Source organism: Haliotis rufescens, unplaced genomic scaffold (genome assembly GCF_023055435.1).
Source record: "Haliotis rufescens isolate VD_foot unplaced genomic scaffold, xgHalRufe1.0.p SCAF_14, whole genome shotgun sequence".
Classification (NCBI taxonomy): Eukaryota; Metazoa; Mollusca; class Gastropoda; order Lepetellida; family Haliotidae; genus Haliotis; species Haliotis rufescens.
In genome coordinates, this window is record NW_025963824.1 from 33,712,409 (window position 1) to 33,730,118 (window position 17,710).

The 17,710-nt window shown below is 41.0% G+C and overlaps 1 protein-coding gene across 1 annotated transcript in view; it reads left to right on the forward strand.

Annotated features, from left to right (window-relative positions):
- Positions 1-17,710, forward strand: part of LOC124122557 (sodium-coupled monocarboxylate transporter 1-like) — a 35,793-nt gene that overhangs the window by 9,210 nt on the left and 8,873 nt on the right. The window contains exons 3-13 of the mRNA XM_048395312.1: positions 1,930-1,981; positions 2,408-2,475; positions 4,990-5,070; positions 6,063-6,136; positions 12,253-12,393; positions 13,260-13,395; positions 14,084-14,169; positions 15,170-15,285; positions 15,883-15,953; positions 16,149-16,235; positions 16,695-16,882. Coding sequence (XP_048251269.1) covers positions 1,930-1,981; positions 2,408-2,475; positions 4,990-5,070; positions 6,063-6,136; positions 12,253-12,393; positions 13,260-13,395; positions 14,084-14,169; positions 15,170-15,285; positions 15,883-15,953; positions 16,149-16,235; positions 16,695-16,882 — 1,100 coding nt within the window. The remainder of the gene's footprint in view (positions 1-1,929; positions 1,982-2,407; positions 2,476-4,989; positions 5,071-6,062; positions 6,137-12,252; positions 12,394-13,259; positions 13,396-14,083; positions 14,170-15,169; positions 15,286-15,882; positions 15,954-16,148; positions 16,236-16,694; positions 16,883-17,710) is intronic.

Sequence of the window (17,710 nt, forward strand, 5' to 3'; positions counted from 1 at the left end):
ATGTGTCTGTCAAGTACATGTTTAACGCAGTGAAATATCCTAGTCATCTTCCCTGCTGCTCCACCATTGGGTCAGACGCCTAACCTAGGCAATACCTATCCTAGCGGATGGTTGCTTCAAAGCATCTAGCAAAGAAGATCACATAGATCGAATTATGTCAGCTGCTAAAACCCATTCCTGATTGATATATCAAAAAACACTTTACATGTTTGAACAGGAGTAATGGAAGGGAATTTTATTTATTTATTTCAAATACCTGTAATCTTCCAGATGTTTTATGTGCCTAGGAGACATTCCTGCGTCCACAGAGTAATTTTAATATCGAGGGATACGCCATTTTCCAAAAGAACAGAATAATGAGGAATCAAAATGTCTCGAAGGAGGCTTTCCTTCAAAGAGCACAAAATCCGAAGTCAATTCAGTTAAGATTTACTTTGATGAAGCTGGATCAGTAACAGTGATTAATGTGTACAGCACTGGAAAGCCTAAAGTAAACGATTACATCAAATTAACAGAGGATGGTCATGAGCTCTGTTTCGGGTCATGAGCCCTGTTTCAGTTGTGACGATTTTAACAGTTTGTGGGGAAGCAATATGTGGGGAATGACACCATTACTTTACACATTATTGAAATATCGTCAGGTAGGCTCTTATTCCCAAAGTGTGGTGGAATGATGAATGAATAAAAGCAAACAAAGCAAGGAAACAAACCTATAATAGGGTTTGTCCTACTTCTCTTCTTTGTGATCTGGCTGTGTTCAGAAAGAGACGAGCCGAGTTTCAACGAGTCGTTCCTGGGGCAAAACGCTGTTGTGGGCGTAACTGTATTTCGAGTATAAATAGTTTTACTCCATAATCTTCTATTTGGTCCAGAATAAAAAGTATCAGTGGGACTGAAACCGATGTCCTATACCTGTTTAAGTCATGGAGAGCAGTACAGTGACCAGCTTTCGGAAGACTTATGCACTGATAACTTCCAGAGGGATTTCAGAGAAGTCAAAGAATCTTATGAAACCGCTTTTCTCCCTGACATTTTGGCGGCCATGTGAGCTGTAGCTCTGATTTAAACCCCCCTTTCGCATAAAATAAACTTCAAGGTGCCATATCAAAAACAAAACAATTACACTCCTCGAGCTGATGATTTATTTCCTGAGATGTTTTGGAACATGCCTGATTCTGCTCTATTCTGGGACTATTCCTAAAACCTCGACACATGTCATCATTGTCCCAATACCTGCTTTATACAGACAATTTTCCCTAATTTCCAATGTATGCAAAATCATGGAAAGATTAGTCGTAAATCGATTAAACTATTTTCAAGAGAAAAATAGGCTTCTGTCAAGAAAACAGCCAGGCTTCAGAAAGGGTCGTTCATGTACAGATCATCATGTACGTCTCCAGACAGAAGCACTAAAAGCTTTATGCAATCAAAAATACATGCCTTCCTTGACAAAGCATATGATATGATCTGGAGACAAGGACTTCTTCTCAAATTAAAGAAGCTGTTGATGAAAGGCAACAAGTTCAGATGGATTCACTCGTTTATTTCTGAAAGTCTATCCAAGAGACTTCGTGACTGTATCTGGAAAATTTGAAATATTGTAGAAAATACATATATGCATTCACTGTGTATTGACTTTTAAACCATTTTAACAGTTTTCTTTTTGTGTCTTCATTGAATAAGTTCTTACTTTTCAGAAAAAAATAGCAATTACTTGTTGTTTTAATAGATAGATTAGATCATGAAGCAGATTAGTTCATCATTTAATTTCTTTAATTTTGTTTGTACTGGTTTAAAAACAGTTGATGTGTTGGGTGCAGACAGACCTTAAATGATCCAAGTCGCACTTACACCAAAATACTCTTCTAGAATTCAATAATTTCTACCACTGCTTTACAATTCCATGTTCAATAATAATTTTACTTTCAGGTGTTGTATATGGGATTGGCATCGTTTGCTCCATCAACGGCTTTAGAAGCGGGTTAGTATATTTTTGTACATGAATTTTAATTGTGCATCTGAAAACGTGCATATTCTGGTCAGGAAGTACTTTAATGTTTCTCGAATTTCATTTAATTTTACAAAGTATCAGAAAATGTTAGGGTCCTCATTACAATTAACAAATATTACACCAGTAATGAAACATGTCGACGTTGTCAATGTTTGTGACACAATAACAACAGTCACTGCTTCTATTGTTAGTTGTCCTAAACATGCCGAAAATTTCCTTTTTTGTTAATAAAACGCACAATCCGTAAGGGTAAAGACGTATGGTCACTTCCGAACCTTTGTGACAAAAACTGCCTTTGTCATACAACATACCTCTTAGTAACAAACCACTGTAGGATCCACTATACGAAGGGTAAAGATGCACAATGGCTGTATGCACTTATCGTTTGCATTTCAGTGACTGGGTTTCCGACATGGGCAACCATCATCACTGTGGGACTGGTGTCAACGTTCTACACCTCACTGGTGGGCACAGCGCACTCTGCAATAGTTGGAGTGAATACGGCATTTAACATAACACGCAGTACGATCTTCAGTCATTATACTTGGCCTATTAGACATGAGAGACACATTTTCCTAAGTTGCGTCCCCCTGGACATATCTGGATCCGTTGATCAAGGGGTCGAATCATAGACTCGCCTTGGTAATGTTTTGCTAGCATCCTTACTGAAGTCATGGGCTTCACACCGTGAACGAACTGCAGCATAGAATTAATACAACCGAAAGCATGGTCAATATATATATTCTATTGTCTCATCTTACATATCACATATATAGAGGTTATCACGCGAGTGTGTTTGGGGATGGTAATTATCCTGCATTAGGAATAAACATTGTATTTAGCGAGCCTTGGCGAGATAAATACATAATGTTTATTCTTAATACAGGATATTTACCATCCCCAAACACACAAGCGTGATAACCTCTGTATCATATAATGTCATTCTTTAATTCTGTGCTTGAAAATCGGTTTCCCTCTCTCACAAACATTACCGAAACATTGCGAGTTTTCCTGGAATGCGCGCATTAATATTTATTACGTCACAGGTTAACTGATGTGTCAGTGGGACAGTGACAGTAGCCAATATAGCTCCAACTAAAATCTTATACAGTGGCTATACAGTGGCTAAGCAACATATACGCAAAAAACAATTGTTTTTACTTGCCTTTCGCGGCAATCAACCGGTCTGTCCGCTTGAGTAACTGCCCTTTGTGAAAGGAAAGCTACTCTAACCCTAATCTATGAGACGTCACGGCCACGTTCAGACGTTGTTGACAGTCGGTCTGTCCTGTCATAACGTTAAGAAGTGCAGTCAATGTACACACAGCGACAAAACGAAACAAGGTAATATTTCAAACATATTTCGGCCAAATCCAACCATTTTTATTTATGGAAAAGGTTTCAAGCCGCAGAGGTCGACAAGCACAGATATGGCTACTGATCCCGCTTGGCTAGGCTTAGTGCCCTCGCAAAATTGTTTCGAAATTTATATCTCCAAAGTTGCCAAAAGTTATAAAATGCCTTAGCCACATCACAGTTAGACACTGATTTTCAGTATATTAGACTGTTCTTTTGATAATGATAGCAATTACCCCTTTAGCTATCCAGATTCCCGATGGTTAATTCTGACTCGAACGCCGAATGACAAGGGAGACGCCATGTTTGTTTGTAAACACTGAAAGTAGTCCCTACTTGACCTTTGATATTTGCATCTCTGTCCGCATACGACCCAAACGGATATCGTTTTTATTCGTTGGCGGTATCCTGCTGAGAAAACTACCCATTATATATATATATTTATCATTTAACTTAAGCATTTATCCATGACATAAGCTTATGACATAAAAACATGTATGTCATACCCCAATGACATAAGTATGCAAATTAGATATGCAAATTAGATAACCGGAAGAGGGAGCGGTTTGATTTGAAACTATATATTATAAGTGAAGTTACACCAGAGATATAATCAGATTACACAGAATCGTTGTTGTTACCGTTATTAAAGTTTCAATTATTCTGCAAAAGTCTGTTCAAGTATTTTGTTTAAAATAATCCGAGGAACTTTTTTTCTCAGCGAATTGTTTATTTTGGTTTACATGGCTATGGAAAACATGTATCACTACGCACGATCTATACGTAAGATTTCGACAAGTTGCTGATGTTAATGTTTAATGCAATTATTCCTTAATTTGGAAGCAAAAATTTGAAAATGATAAATAGAATTCATCACTCGTGTTTTTTAATATGGGAAATATCAACCTCGTCCCGTTAATCGGTATTTGCCTCGCCAAAGGCTCGGCAAATACCGATTAACTAGGCTCGGTTGATATTTCCCATATTAAAAAACACTCGTGATGAATCCTCCCTCTCTCTCTCTCTCTCTCTCTCTCTCTCTCTCTCTCTCTCTCTATATATATATATATATATATATATATGACGTCATATATGATGACGTCATACTTATGATGACGTAATAAATTACAACTGTGACGTCATAATGTATTTACACACTCCAGCGACGACACCAAGTATGACGTCATATTATATGTCATTGTCAGTTACACGGACAGCGAAAGTACTATGTCTGAAACTGATATAAAGAAGATGATGGACTAACGTGGACTTTATTATTTTATATATTCTATTGTCTCATCTTACATATCACATACTTCCATTTTATTGGTCAATAACGATTTGATAGATTCCATGTGCAATATTAATTTTGACACAAACAACCATTTTGCATCTGCGTTTGTTTTGAAATAATAAACGTGGCGGTAGGATACATTCCTTAAATAATTATTCGGGTAATCCGTTTGGATGTGCCCTCTGTGTGGGCACCCTGCTCAAGGTACAGTACACACAGAGGGGGCACCAAACAGTATTTCCCTTGGGACAAGCCTAAAACTTATATGTCAGTCCTGCCATATCTTTGTTGATAATATTTGGGACATTTCATGTCTATATTATTTTAGGGTGGAATGAAAGCAGTTGTGTGGACAGACGCGTTTCAATCAGTGGTGCTGCTTGCCGGACTACTAGCAATAGTCATTCAGGTATGACCGTGGAGAATTATGTCAGAATGCATATCTGCCCAGTGCTGTTACTAACCAATGTTTTATCAGCAAATAAAAAGATATTCAATATAATTCAAAGAAATTTCAAAATATTCGTATGAACTCTTTTACTTGTGTAATAATAATATTGGTAGACATTGCAATTGGTAGACAGTATAGTGAGTGTACATGAAGATTTAAGTAAACGGAACGGGTAAATTTGTAGACCTTATTATGAACAGTTCATCACGTTAAATCGAAAAAAAAAATAGTTGACCTGATGATATATGGTTCCTCGTGGAAACTGAAGCAAAATGGGTAAATTGTTCTACTTTACAATATATGGTTCCTCTCATTTAATTGTTCTACTTTACAATATACGGTTCCTCTCATTTAATTGTTCTACTTTACAATATATGGTTCCTCTCATTTAATTGTTCTACTTTACAATATACGGTTCCTCTCATTTAATTGTTCTACTTTACAATATACGGTTCCTCTCATTTAATTGTTCTACTTTACAATATATGGTTCCTCTCATTTAATTGTTCTACTTTACAATATACGGTTCCTCTCATTTAATTGTTCTACTTTACAATATACGGTTCCTCTCATTTAATTGTTCTACTTTACAATATACGGTTCCTCTCATTTAATTGTTCTACTTTACAATATACGGTTCCTCTCATTTAATTGTTCTACTTTACAATATACGGTTCCTCTCATTTAATTGTTCTACTTTACAATATATGGTTCCTCTCATTTAAAATAATACAAAATCAGTCAGTTGGCTGGCGCTATAATATATGGTCACTTGCATTTACAGTATAACAAAGTGTGTAAATTGGTTGACTTTATAACACATGCTTCTTCACGTATAAAAGTAATGTGTGCGTTGGTTGACCTTAAAATACATGGTTCACAACGTTCAAAGTAGAAATAATGGGTGTATTTGTTGACCTGAGAGTAAATGTTCCATTCCATGATTTCAGGGATCCATCGTGGTTGGCGGCATGGGAGAAGTGTGGAGAATAAACGAAGAATGGGGACGAATTAATTTCTTTAAGTATGTATCCCATTCTGCCAATTAGCTGTTTGTGAGTCTGACCCAAATCAAGCTCACGCACGTGTGTGTTTTACATTTTCTACTTTGCCTTAATGAAGTGTTATTTCGGTGGCTAACAGTGGCAGCTACATTGTAGGTTTGCATATCAGTTCAACAAACGTTCATTTTTATTGTTTAAAGAAAACAGCAAAAACAAACTTTCTTTTAGTCGCTGGCTGAGGTAAATGTGTAATAAACGTATTGGTGTAATTGCTTAACGGTACCGTTATACAGTTACATAACGTATTGCCATTCCGCTCCCTAATGGTCAATGTAAGCCATGACTCTACAGCTCGCCTGGTCAGCCGAGGGTCATTTAACTTTGAACTGTCTCTGTCAGCATTCATGTACCGGCCAATACACACAAGGCATTAACACACAACAAGGGTTATACTCACATACTTTTACTAATGCTCCAGTCTATCGCTGAAATGCAGCTAAACAAGACAGGATAGGATCGTCACACAGTGGGAAAACGGAGTAGTGACGATTTGCCTCAGTCATCGGCAAAGGCCGCACTACTCTGCTAGTGTTACGTGTAGCGGTTCTAGGTGATCGAACCTGACCTTTCACATGACATAATACAACAATTTGATTCATTAAAACTAAATCTGACGATGAACTCATACATACATACATACTCATGTATGTGTCGTAAATGAAGAAATACCGGAGCCTGCGTGACTAATTGAGGATGTCTTTATTGATTTTCTGAATCACCCTGTTTAGCTTTTCTTATGAAGGTGTTTTGCCTCTATACTGATTAATTGAAAAACAATGACAGCATGGAAATAATCACGATGATAAATGGGAAATGTCCTTTCTATATGGAATCCCATCTAAACGGAGACTTTCTGTCACTATATCTATGTTACAATGCAATCGCATCTTTGAAGCTATCATGACAAGTATTATCATTTCAAAGCTTTGTTACAGTTTTCTAATGTTTTTAGATGCCTTCTAACCTGATAACAATATTTCGTGAAGAATATTATACACAAGGGATGTTTGGAAAGGTTAATAGGCAAAATTCCAATTCGTTCAGGTTATTCAGGAATCACATGACCCGACGTTATACATTGCTTTGGTTATTAAAGCTATTCAGGAATCACATGACCCGACGTTATACATTGCTTTGGTTATTCAAGCTGTTCAGGAATCACATGACCCGACGTTATACATTGCTTTGGTTATTCAAGCTCTTCAGGAATCACATGACCCGACGTTATACATTGCTTTGGTTATTCAAGCTATTCAGGAATCACATGACCCGACGTTATACATTGCTTTGGTTATTCAAGCTATTCAGGAAGCACATGACCCGACGTTATACATTGCTTTGGTTATTCAGGCTATTCAGGAAGCACATGACCCGCCGTTATACATTGCTTTGGTTATTCAGGCTATTCAGGAAGCACATGACCCGCCGTTATACATTGCTTTGGTTATTCAAGCTGTTCAGGAATCACATGACCCGACGTTATACATTGCTTTGGTTATTCAAGCTATTCAGGAAGCACATGACCCGACGTTATACATTGCTTTGGTTATTCAAGCTATTCAGGAAGCACATGACCCGACGTTATACATTGCTTTGGTTATTCAAGCTATTCAGGAATCACATGACCCGACGTTATACATTGCTTTGGTTATTCAAGCTATTCAGGAATCACATGACCCGACGTTATACATTGCTTTGGTTATTCAAGCTATTCAGGGAGCACATGACCCGACGTTATACATTGCTTTGGTTATTCAAGCTATTCAGGAAGCACATGACCCGACGTTATACATTGCTTTGGTTATTCAAGCTATTCAGGAAGCACATGACCCGACGTTATACATTGCTTTGGTTATTCAAGCTATTCAGGAAGCACAGGACGGGTAATGGGTTGAGTTGGTGGAGGTATAGTGGACTGATACCTAGAACTGTCGTGCATTTCTGTGTACAGTTACGTGCAGGTGCTTGGTTGTCACAATAAAGTCAAGTCTTTGAATTGCATACAGAAGTGAGACACAGTAGAGAGGTAATATATGGATGTCAACCTCTATATTATTATGGGGCGGTCGGGTAGCCTAGTGGTTAAAGAAATTCACTCGTCGCACCGAAGACCCGGGTTCGATTCCCAACGTGGGTACAATGTGTGAAGACCATTTGTGGTGTCCCCACTCACTCACTCACTCACTCACTCACTCACTCACTCACTCACTCACTCACCCACCCACCCACCCAATCAATCAATCAATCAATCAATCAATCAATCAATCAATCAATCAATCAATCAATCAATCAATCAATCAATCAATCAATCAATCAATCAACCAATCAATCAATCAATCAACCAATCAATCAATCACTTTATTGTTATGAACACATCGTAGAACTCTCCCCAGATTTGATCCAGACAGACTTTGAATCGGCTGTCATCAGTGCTGTCAGTGAGATCTTCCCTGGCAGCTCAGTTCGGGGCTGTTTTTCCACTATGCCCAAGCTTTGTAGCGTCAAGGTTGCTGACAGAGGTCTTGTGCGAGAGTACATGAACAATCCTGCAGTATAGAGCCACGGCCGACGAGCTGCAGCTTTGCCACTACTGCCACCGGATCAAGTCCAAGATGCTTGGATTGAAGTTATGGAGCAGGGTCCAGATGGTCAACAGATTTCCACCTTCAATGTAACAAGTACCTGGGTAGAAGACGACGCCAGATTTCCCTGTAATATCTGGAACCAGCACGAGAACACTGGACCTCGCTCCCACAACCACCTGGAGGGGTTTCACAATGGAGAAAAGAAGAGAATGCCCCGGTCACATCCCAACATCTACCAGTTCATAAAAGAAATCAAGAAGATTGAGGCAGCAGATAAACGTTCTAGACGGCAGACAGGTCTTGGTGGTGCTGTTAAACGCCGTGCACGTATTGACAGAGACAGAGATGCCCGACTTGAGAGACTGAAGCTACACCTCGCAACTGGACAAAAAAAACTGTGATGCAGTTTCAAGATGCAGTTAGACACTTGGTGAAATTACAGTAATTGTTATGTGACTGATGAATTAGTGTATCACACATGTACTTGATTAACTTATGTGACTGATGATGATGATGATGATGATGATGATATTGATGTATGTTGAATATATGACCTTATTAAGGTATAAATCATAAGTGCAAGACTTTATTTTCTTGAGTTGTTGAAATATATGAAGTGTACCTCATTAGTGGAAGCGTTCACTTTTCTTAAGGTATAACAACATTTATGTGATGTGCAGTCAACCCTAACTTTGTTTTGATAAGGGCGTAGGCGAAATGGGGTGTAGACGATATGAGGTCAGGCCCCAGATAAATGAATGCGAGGATGCGGCGAGCATATACGTGTACTTGTACGAACAACAAAAGTTAATACAGGTGGAAATTTAACGAGAAAAGCCAACAGTTAATTAGCACTGATTGGTGATTAGCACAGAACAAATGGAATAATATTATACAACCATAACATGAATCTATGTACTAGTTTTTCACACCTTTTTATATTTGTTAAGGGATAATGTATATTATACCTTTATTTCCTCTCTCTCTCTCTCTCTCTCTCTCTCTCTCTCTCTCTCTCTCTCTCTCTCTCTATATATATATATATATATATATATATATATATAAACATGACTCCCCACTATCAAAGTGTTTGTGTATGGTGGTTTATTTCCTTGTTAAGTATATGATCATGACTTATTATTAACTCCATCTGCCTCGTTGACGAAATAGATGGCCTCTGAAGTCAGCGTGAAACCTATGAAATGATGATGGTAATAATCCTCATAATAATCAAGCTGACATCCTTAAATTCCCTCTCTCCAAATAAAGTCACAGATAAAAGTTCCTAGTAGTCGTGAGTGTTCGCAGTACAGAAAGTACAGTTTTATGCCTTAACTTTATGCGTCAGTATTATGAACGTTTTACTAACAAAGAGTTTTGTGAACACCTTGTGTACTCAATGATTTTCTTTGATCCATTCTTACAATGATTTTCATGATATCAATCACTGGATAGTCTGGTCCAGACTCGATTATTTACAGACCGCCGTCATATAGCTGGAATATTGCTGAGTGCGGCGTTAATCAAACAAACGCACACACACATATGATTTTCACGTATTCCCACTATTTTGTTTGTTATCCCCAGTGGAATCTGTTTCAGCAGATGATCCACAGTCATGAGTATTGACGTTCTCACGTGAAAGTTCCGCGTCGGTTGCCATCATATTTCAATACAAAAACATTAAATAGAAAGGTACATTATAAACAGGCGGAGACAGATTCCATTCAGTTGGAGTGTGGAAGGGTATGGTCTGATGCTAATATTGTCAAAGTTGATATCGATGGACCACGGTTTTGCGCCTCACTGCATCAGTTAGCTCCTCGGGGGACTTGGAAACATGGCGACCGCTCCCATTGTTAAAGAACATGTACATCCCCCGCTCCACGATGAAAACATACCCATTCGTCCATTTTAATATTTAAGTACAAAATAGCCAAACTTCGCCATCAAGCTGAAGGCCCTCGGGACGAGTCCACGTTTATACTCAATCAGTGCATTTATAAAATATCAGAACCATTCTTAACACATCGTTGTTGTGGGATTATTTCTTGGTCTTGTATCGTGTTTGGGCCTTGTCAGTATCAACTGTTATGCTGATGAGTACAGATCTTGTTATGTTGTGATGGGATATCTCTAAAAAAATGCGGACATGGATACAAGTTCTAGGTGTTCACTATGTTTTACTCAGCCGATGCATATTGATGGCAGTAAATGCAAAAGGTACATCTTCATCCTCATTTGATGGTAAGTATTCAACATAGAAAGAATTATTTCACAAATATTTTTCCGAATATTAAGTAACAGTTTCCTTTCCAGCTTGGTGTCACATTAATGGCGGGTCTATATAAAGACAGGACGCCTGTAGGGAACAGTGACAGAGATACGGCTTGGTCTATATAAAGACAAGGCATCTGTATGGAAGAGTGACAAGGATACGGCTTGGTCTATATAAAGGCAGGACATCTGTAGGGAACAGTGACAGAGATACGGCTTGGTCTATATAAAGACAAGGCATCTGTATGGAAGAGTGACAGGGATACGGCTTGGTCTATATAAAGGCAGGACATCTGTAGGGAACAGTGACAGAGATACGGCTTGGTCTATATAAAGACAAGGCATCTGTATGGAAGAGTGACAGGGATACGGCTTGGTCTATATAAAGGCAGGACATCTGTAGGGAACAGTGACAGAGATACGGCTTGGTCTATATAAAGACAATGCATCTGTATGGAAGAGTGACAGGGATACGGCTTGGTCTATATAAAGGCAGGACATCTGTAGGGAACAGTGACAGAGATACGGCTTGGTCTATATAAAGACAATGCATCTGTAGGGAACAGTGACAGGGATACGGCTTGGTGAAAAAATATGTGCCATTATGGTGATGACAATGAATAGTATGTTATTTGTTGTGTGCACACGCGTTTGCTGAAGTCTGTGATAATGTGAAGGAGCACCTGAAACCTTGTGACAACTGGGTAAGAGAATTAGTACCATTAAGGATATGGGTTAGCATCTACAGCCGAACATAGACTTGTGGGGACCCTTTTTGGTGTCGGCAAAACTACACTGTTCGATGGTATCCATGTCTGTAAAGTGCTTAGTGGACATCTCGTGGACGACTACTCTCCTTGTCATGTGAGGGAGGTTTGCCAGAGGTCATCAATGGGTGCGAGGAAAATGGAACTTTCCGAACTGTACTTTATATACGTACGTCGATGTGCATGGGGAGGCTAACAGGTGCTTGCGAACAGGACATCAGACGCATCAACTCGCAGTACTCAGTGGCGCAGTACTCATGATCAGTTCCTTCCGTTAGTCCTGCGAGTCTCAGCGTGTTTGTGGTTCGAATCCCAGAAACGTTTACTTGTCCTCTCCACATCCCTGCTGGTTTCAACCAAGTGGCATTAACCTGAGATCTGCATCACTTTGTCCCTTTCTTCTAACGTCACCCCCTCTGACATGTATATTTGCGTTTCATGTTTCAGTTTTGATCCAGACCCTACTGTCCGCCAATCAGTGTGGTCACTGGTCATCGGTGGGATTATAGACTTCACAGCGATGTTCGGTATCAGCCAGGCCAGTGTCCAGCGCTACTGTGCACTGCCCACACTCCAGAAGGCCAAACTGTAAGTTGCAATGGAACACAGCTGGTATCTGGTTGATAACATGGGGTGGGTGGGTTTTAGGATGTGGGTATGTTTATCTCCAGTCAACACGCACTCGGCGATATAAAACAACAGACAGCATGTGACTTCATATCACTGTACAGGGGCTGAGGTCGGCGATACAAAACAACAGACAGCATGTGACTTCATATCACTGTACAGGGGCTGAACTCGGTGATATAAAACAACAGACAGCATGTGACTTCATATCACTGTACAGGGGCTGAGCTCGGCGATATAAAACAACAGACAGCATGTGACTTCATATCACTGTACAGGGGCTGAGCTCGGCGATATAAAACAACAGACAGCATGTGACTTCATATCACTGTACAGGGGCTGAGGTCGGCGATATAAAACAACAGACAGCATGTGACTTCATATCACTGTACAGGGGCTGAGCTCGGCGATATAAAACAACAGACAGCATGTGTCTTCATATCACTGTACAGGGGCTGAGGTCGGCGATATAAAACAACAGACAGCATGTGTCTTCATATCACTGTACAGGGGCTGAGGTCGGCGATATAAAACAACAGACAGCATGTGTCTTCATATCACTGTACAGGGGCTGAGGTCGGCGATATAAAACAACAGACAGCATGTGTCTTCATATCACTGTACAGGGGCTGAGGTCGGCGATATAAAACAACAGACAGCATGTGTCTTCATATCACTGTACAAAGGCTGAGCTGCCCCTTTCACAGAAAGCTATAGCCTGACCCACGACCCCGATATACATTCATCTGTGTTTGTCATTTATAATGTAATATGTTTGTCCGTTGTGGTACTTTTTTTTACCACCGATTCAAAACCCTTTATTGCAGGACGGTGATGCTGAACGTAATCGGTATCTCTCTTCTAATGACTATCGTGTGTCTGGCGGGAGTCATAATGTTCGCCTATTACGCTAAAAAAGGATGTGATCCACTGTCTGCGAATGACATCAGTAACTCAAACCAAGTAAGAACGGGCATTATTCATTGCGTGGAGTAACTTTAGAAATGTTTTATCTGGCTAAAAATAGAGCCCCATGAGTTTGACAATAGCACCATACATATCGTCGCGTCAAAGATTATTGCACTTATATAGCGACGTGCATGTACGAGTATGTGTTTGTGTGGCTGCTTGTACTAGTCCGGACTGATGCCGATTTATAGTGCTAGCACACTGAGATACCATGCCGCAGTTTAACATGAATACCCCACTCAGACACAGTATACTGACTCCGAGCCGACCAGTCCTTGTTTTAGCCCCTTAATGCCGAGCGCCAGACAGGGTAACAACAAGTACCATCTTTTAGCGTCTTTTGGTATGACGCGGCCGGGGATCGAACCCCGGACCTTCCGCTCTCCGGGCGGACGCTCTACCACAGGACCACGGAGGCGGTCAGCACCATACAGAAGGAGTACATGCACATGTCTGTATAGGTGGACACTGTACTGGAAGATAGCCGTGTGTTTCCTTTGGTCCTGACTTCACTGCGTACCACAATAGAATATCTATGTTATTCTTGGACTGTAGCCTAGTGGTTCAAGAATTCAAGGCTGATTCTGATGTCCCCAAACGTGATGTGTTTGAAATATTGCTGAAACGGTGTAAAACATACACACTCACTTACTCACTCACCCACTCACTCTTTTCATTCCAGCTGATACCCTACTTCGTGATGGAGGTGCTCGGATATCCCGGTCTCCCAGGATTGTTCATCTCATGTCTCTTTAGTGGAGCACTCAGGTAGGTACTGTTCTCATTGGTGGAGCACTCAGGTAGGTAGTGTTCAGTATAGTGCAGCACTCAGGTAGGACCTGTGCAGTATAGTGGAGCACTCAGGTAGGACCTGTTCAGTATAGTGGAGCACTAAGGTAGGTAGTGTTCAGTATAGTGCAGCACTCAGGTAGGAATTGTTCAGTATAGTGGAGCACTCAGGTAGGTAGTGTTCAGTATAGCGGAGCACTCAGGTAGGAATTGTTCAGTATAGTGGAGCACTCAGGTAGGTAGTGTTCAGTATAGTGCAGCACTCAGGTAGGACCTGTGCAGTATAGTGGAGCACTCAGGTAGGACCTGTTCAGTATAGTGGAACACTAAGGTAGGAAGTGTTCAGTATAGTGGAGCACTCGGGTAGGACCTGATCAGTATAGTGGAGCACTCAGGTAGGACCTGTTCAGTATAGTGCAGCACTCAGGTAGGAATTGTTCAGTATAGTGGAGCACTCAGGTAGGACCTGTTCAGTATAGTGGAGCACTCGGGTAGGACCTGTTCAGTATAGTGCAGCACTCAGGTAGGAATTGTTCAGTATAGTGGAGCACTCAGGTAGGACCTGTTCAGTATAGTGGAGCAGTCAGGTAGGTAGCGTTCAGTTTAGTGGAGCACTCAGGTAGGAAGTGTTCAGTATAGTGGAGCACTCGGGTAGGACCTGTTCAGTTCTGTGGAACACACAGGTAGAAACTGCTCAGTATAGTGTAGCACTCAGGTATGAACTGGTCAGTTCTGTGGAACAATTAGCTATGGACCGATCCATCCAACTAGAGGATGCACGTTTCAGATTAGTGAAGATACAGGTAGAGATTCCGTAAGGGAAAACTCCGAAAGACCTATCCAAGGTTGAATATAAACCTCTCGGATGTGTAATTATAGCGAGTGTAACTTTTCAGTGTTTATGTCATGGTGTCTTCTTATATAGCCTTACCCACAAACATCACCATCTATAAATAAGCAATCGTACAACTTCTTGCAGCACGATGTCCTCCTGTCTGAACGCCCTGGCCGCTGTGTGCTGGGAGGACTTCCTGAAGCCTGTCCTCGGGGAAAGACTGAGCGAGGGACAGAAAACACTCGTCGTTAAACTATTGGGCGAGCAATTCTTAATTATTCAAATAATCATAACAACAGAGGTAAGATGCCTTCATATCCACATCCATACGCACAACACAAAAGAGAACATCCTCTGCCCAGTAATGTTATTTTGGTGGAGATCGTGTGTTTTCAATGTAGAGCGCGGTAACCCAAGAATAAAGCGCAGTGTAGTCAGTTAACTCCATTGCCTCGTGAAGATGGTCAAAAGCGGGCACTGTGTGTGTTTGTCGCAAAAGGACGCATTCCGCATTATTCAAGCTATATGACGGAGGCCTATAAGTAATCGAGTCTGGACTAGACGATCCAGTGACTGATATTGCGAGCAACGATTCATTCCATCGGGTTTGGATGACAAGCAATCAAGCAGGTCACCTAGCCTGACTGTCCGATCCATTTGATCACCCCTAACGACCAGCCAGAATCCCAGCAGAGAAAGAGGCTACTCATGAGTGTGGTCAGGGTCTTGTTCTTTGCTGACTGCATGTCGTCGTCAACCGACGTTATTGGTCGATGCTCATGTTTTGAGTCACCGGTTTGTCAAAATTCATTTATTTAATCTTGACAACAAAACTAAACAATAATTTCACTTTGCAGTTCTGTTCTTCGGTTGCGCTGGTATCGGGATGTCTTTTATGGCAATGAATTTAGGAGGAACAGTTTTACAGGTGAGATGAAGCCTTTTATTAAACAGCGTTACTGGATCTTGATGAGTTGATAAGTTCGCCATATTGAGTGGGCAAAAACATTCGGTAACTTGCGTACAGAATTGTGATTGCGAACATAGTTTCAGCTGATGAGTTTTTCAAGATGTCTGGTGATCAAAGGTTGTGATAACCCGCTTGTGATGTGTTATCTTTAAGGCATCCATGAGCTTCATTGGGGCTGCCTCGGGACCTCTGCTGGGGATGTTTTCTCTTGGCGCCTTCTTCCCATGGGCCAACTGGATTGTAAGTTCAAAGTCAAATATAGCTGACACCTTCCGATGTAGTCGTTATCGATAATGTATGTGGTCCATTTCATTTAAGGGATATGTCAAAATGCAGGTGTGTTACAGGTGTGAAATTTACTCTCTCTTGCAAAGACATTGTTCTGTTTTCAGTGCATAAGTTGTCATGGTTTCCAAATATCAGAGTGTTTTCTTACATCATGGTCGCTTACCTCAATTATAGCTATACTATTTGTAGTGTACATAGTTGCATCTACCATTTTTATTACAACCGGAGTCGAGGTGAACCCTAATTAGTTTGTCACGCCGAATGCCCGGGTTCAATGCTACACATGGGTACATTGTGTGAATACCAATTCCAGAAACCCCCGCTTTGATAATGATGGAATGTTTCTTTAAGCGGTAGAAATACATACTCACTCAATTATTCTGAGCCTGTATCAGACCATATGTCTTGTAGGGAGCAGTGGTCGGCGGTTTTCTAGGGTTGGCGTTTCCCTTGTGGATCAGCATAGGAGCCTACACGGTTGTGGGAGCCCCACCTGGCCTTGAGTTCCCCACATACAACTGCAGCGTCCCCAACATCACCGACTCCATGACAACAACAATGTCCTCACTCATGACAACAGCTGGAGGGACTGTCGAGTAGTGAGTGGGTTAGCGTTTGCAAATGTAGAGGAGTTAATGTCAGTGAGTGGGTTAGCCTTTGCAAGTGTAGAGGAGTTAATGTCAGTGAGTGGGTTAGCTTTTGCAAGTGTAGAGGAGTTAATGTCAGTGAGGGGGTTAGCGTGTACACGTGTAGAGGAGTTAATGTCAGTGAGTGGGTTAGCGTGTACACGTGCAGTGGAGTTAATGTCAGTGAGGGGGTTAGCGTGTACACGTGTAGAGGAGTTAATGTCAGTGAGTGGGTTAGCATGTACACGTGTAGTGGTGTTAATGTCAGTGAGTGGGTTAGCGTGTACACGTGTAATGGAGTTAATGTCATTGAGTGGGTTAGCGTGTACACGTGTAGTGGAGTTAATGTCAGTGAGTGGGTTAGCGTGTACATGTGTAATGGAGTTAATGTCAGTGAGTGGGTTAGCGTGTACATGTGTAGTGGAGTTAATGTCAGTGAGTGGGTGAGCGTGTACATGTGTAATGGAGTAAATGTCAGTGAGTGGGTTAGCATGTACACGTGTAGTGGAAGTAATGGCAGTGAGTGGGTTAGCGTGTACACGTGTAGTGGAGTTAATGTCAGTGAGTGGGTTAGCCAGTACACGTGTAGTGGTGTTAATGTCAGTGAGTGGGTTAGCGTGTACACGTGCACGTGTAGTGGTGTTAATGTCAGTGAGTGGGTTAGCGTGTACATGTGTAGTGGTGTTAATGTCAGTGAGTGGGTTAGCGTGTACATGTGTAGTGGTGTTAATGTCAGTGAGTGGGTTAGCGTGTACATGTGTAGTGGTGTTAATGTCAGTGAGTGGGTTAGCGTGTACAAGT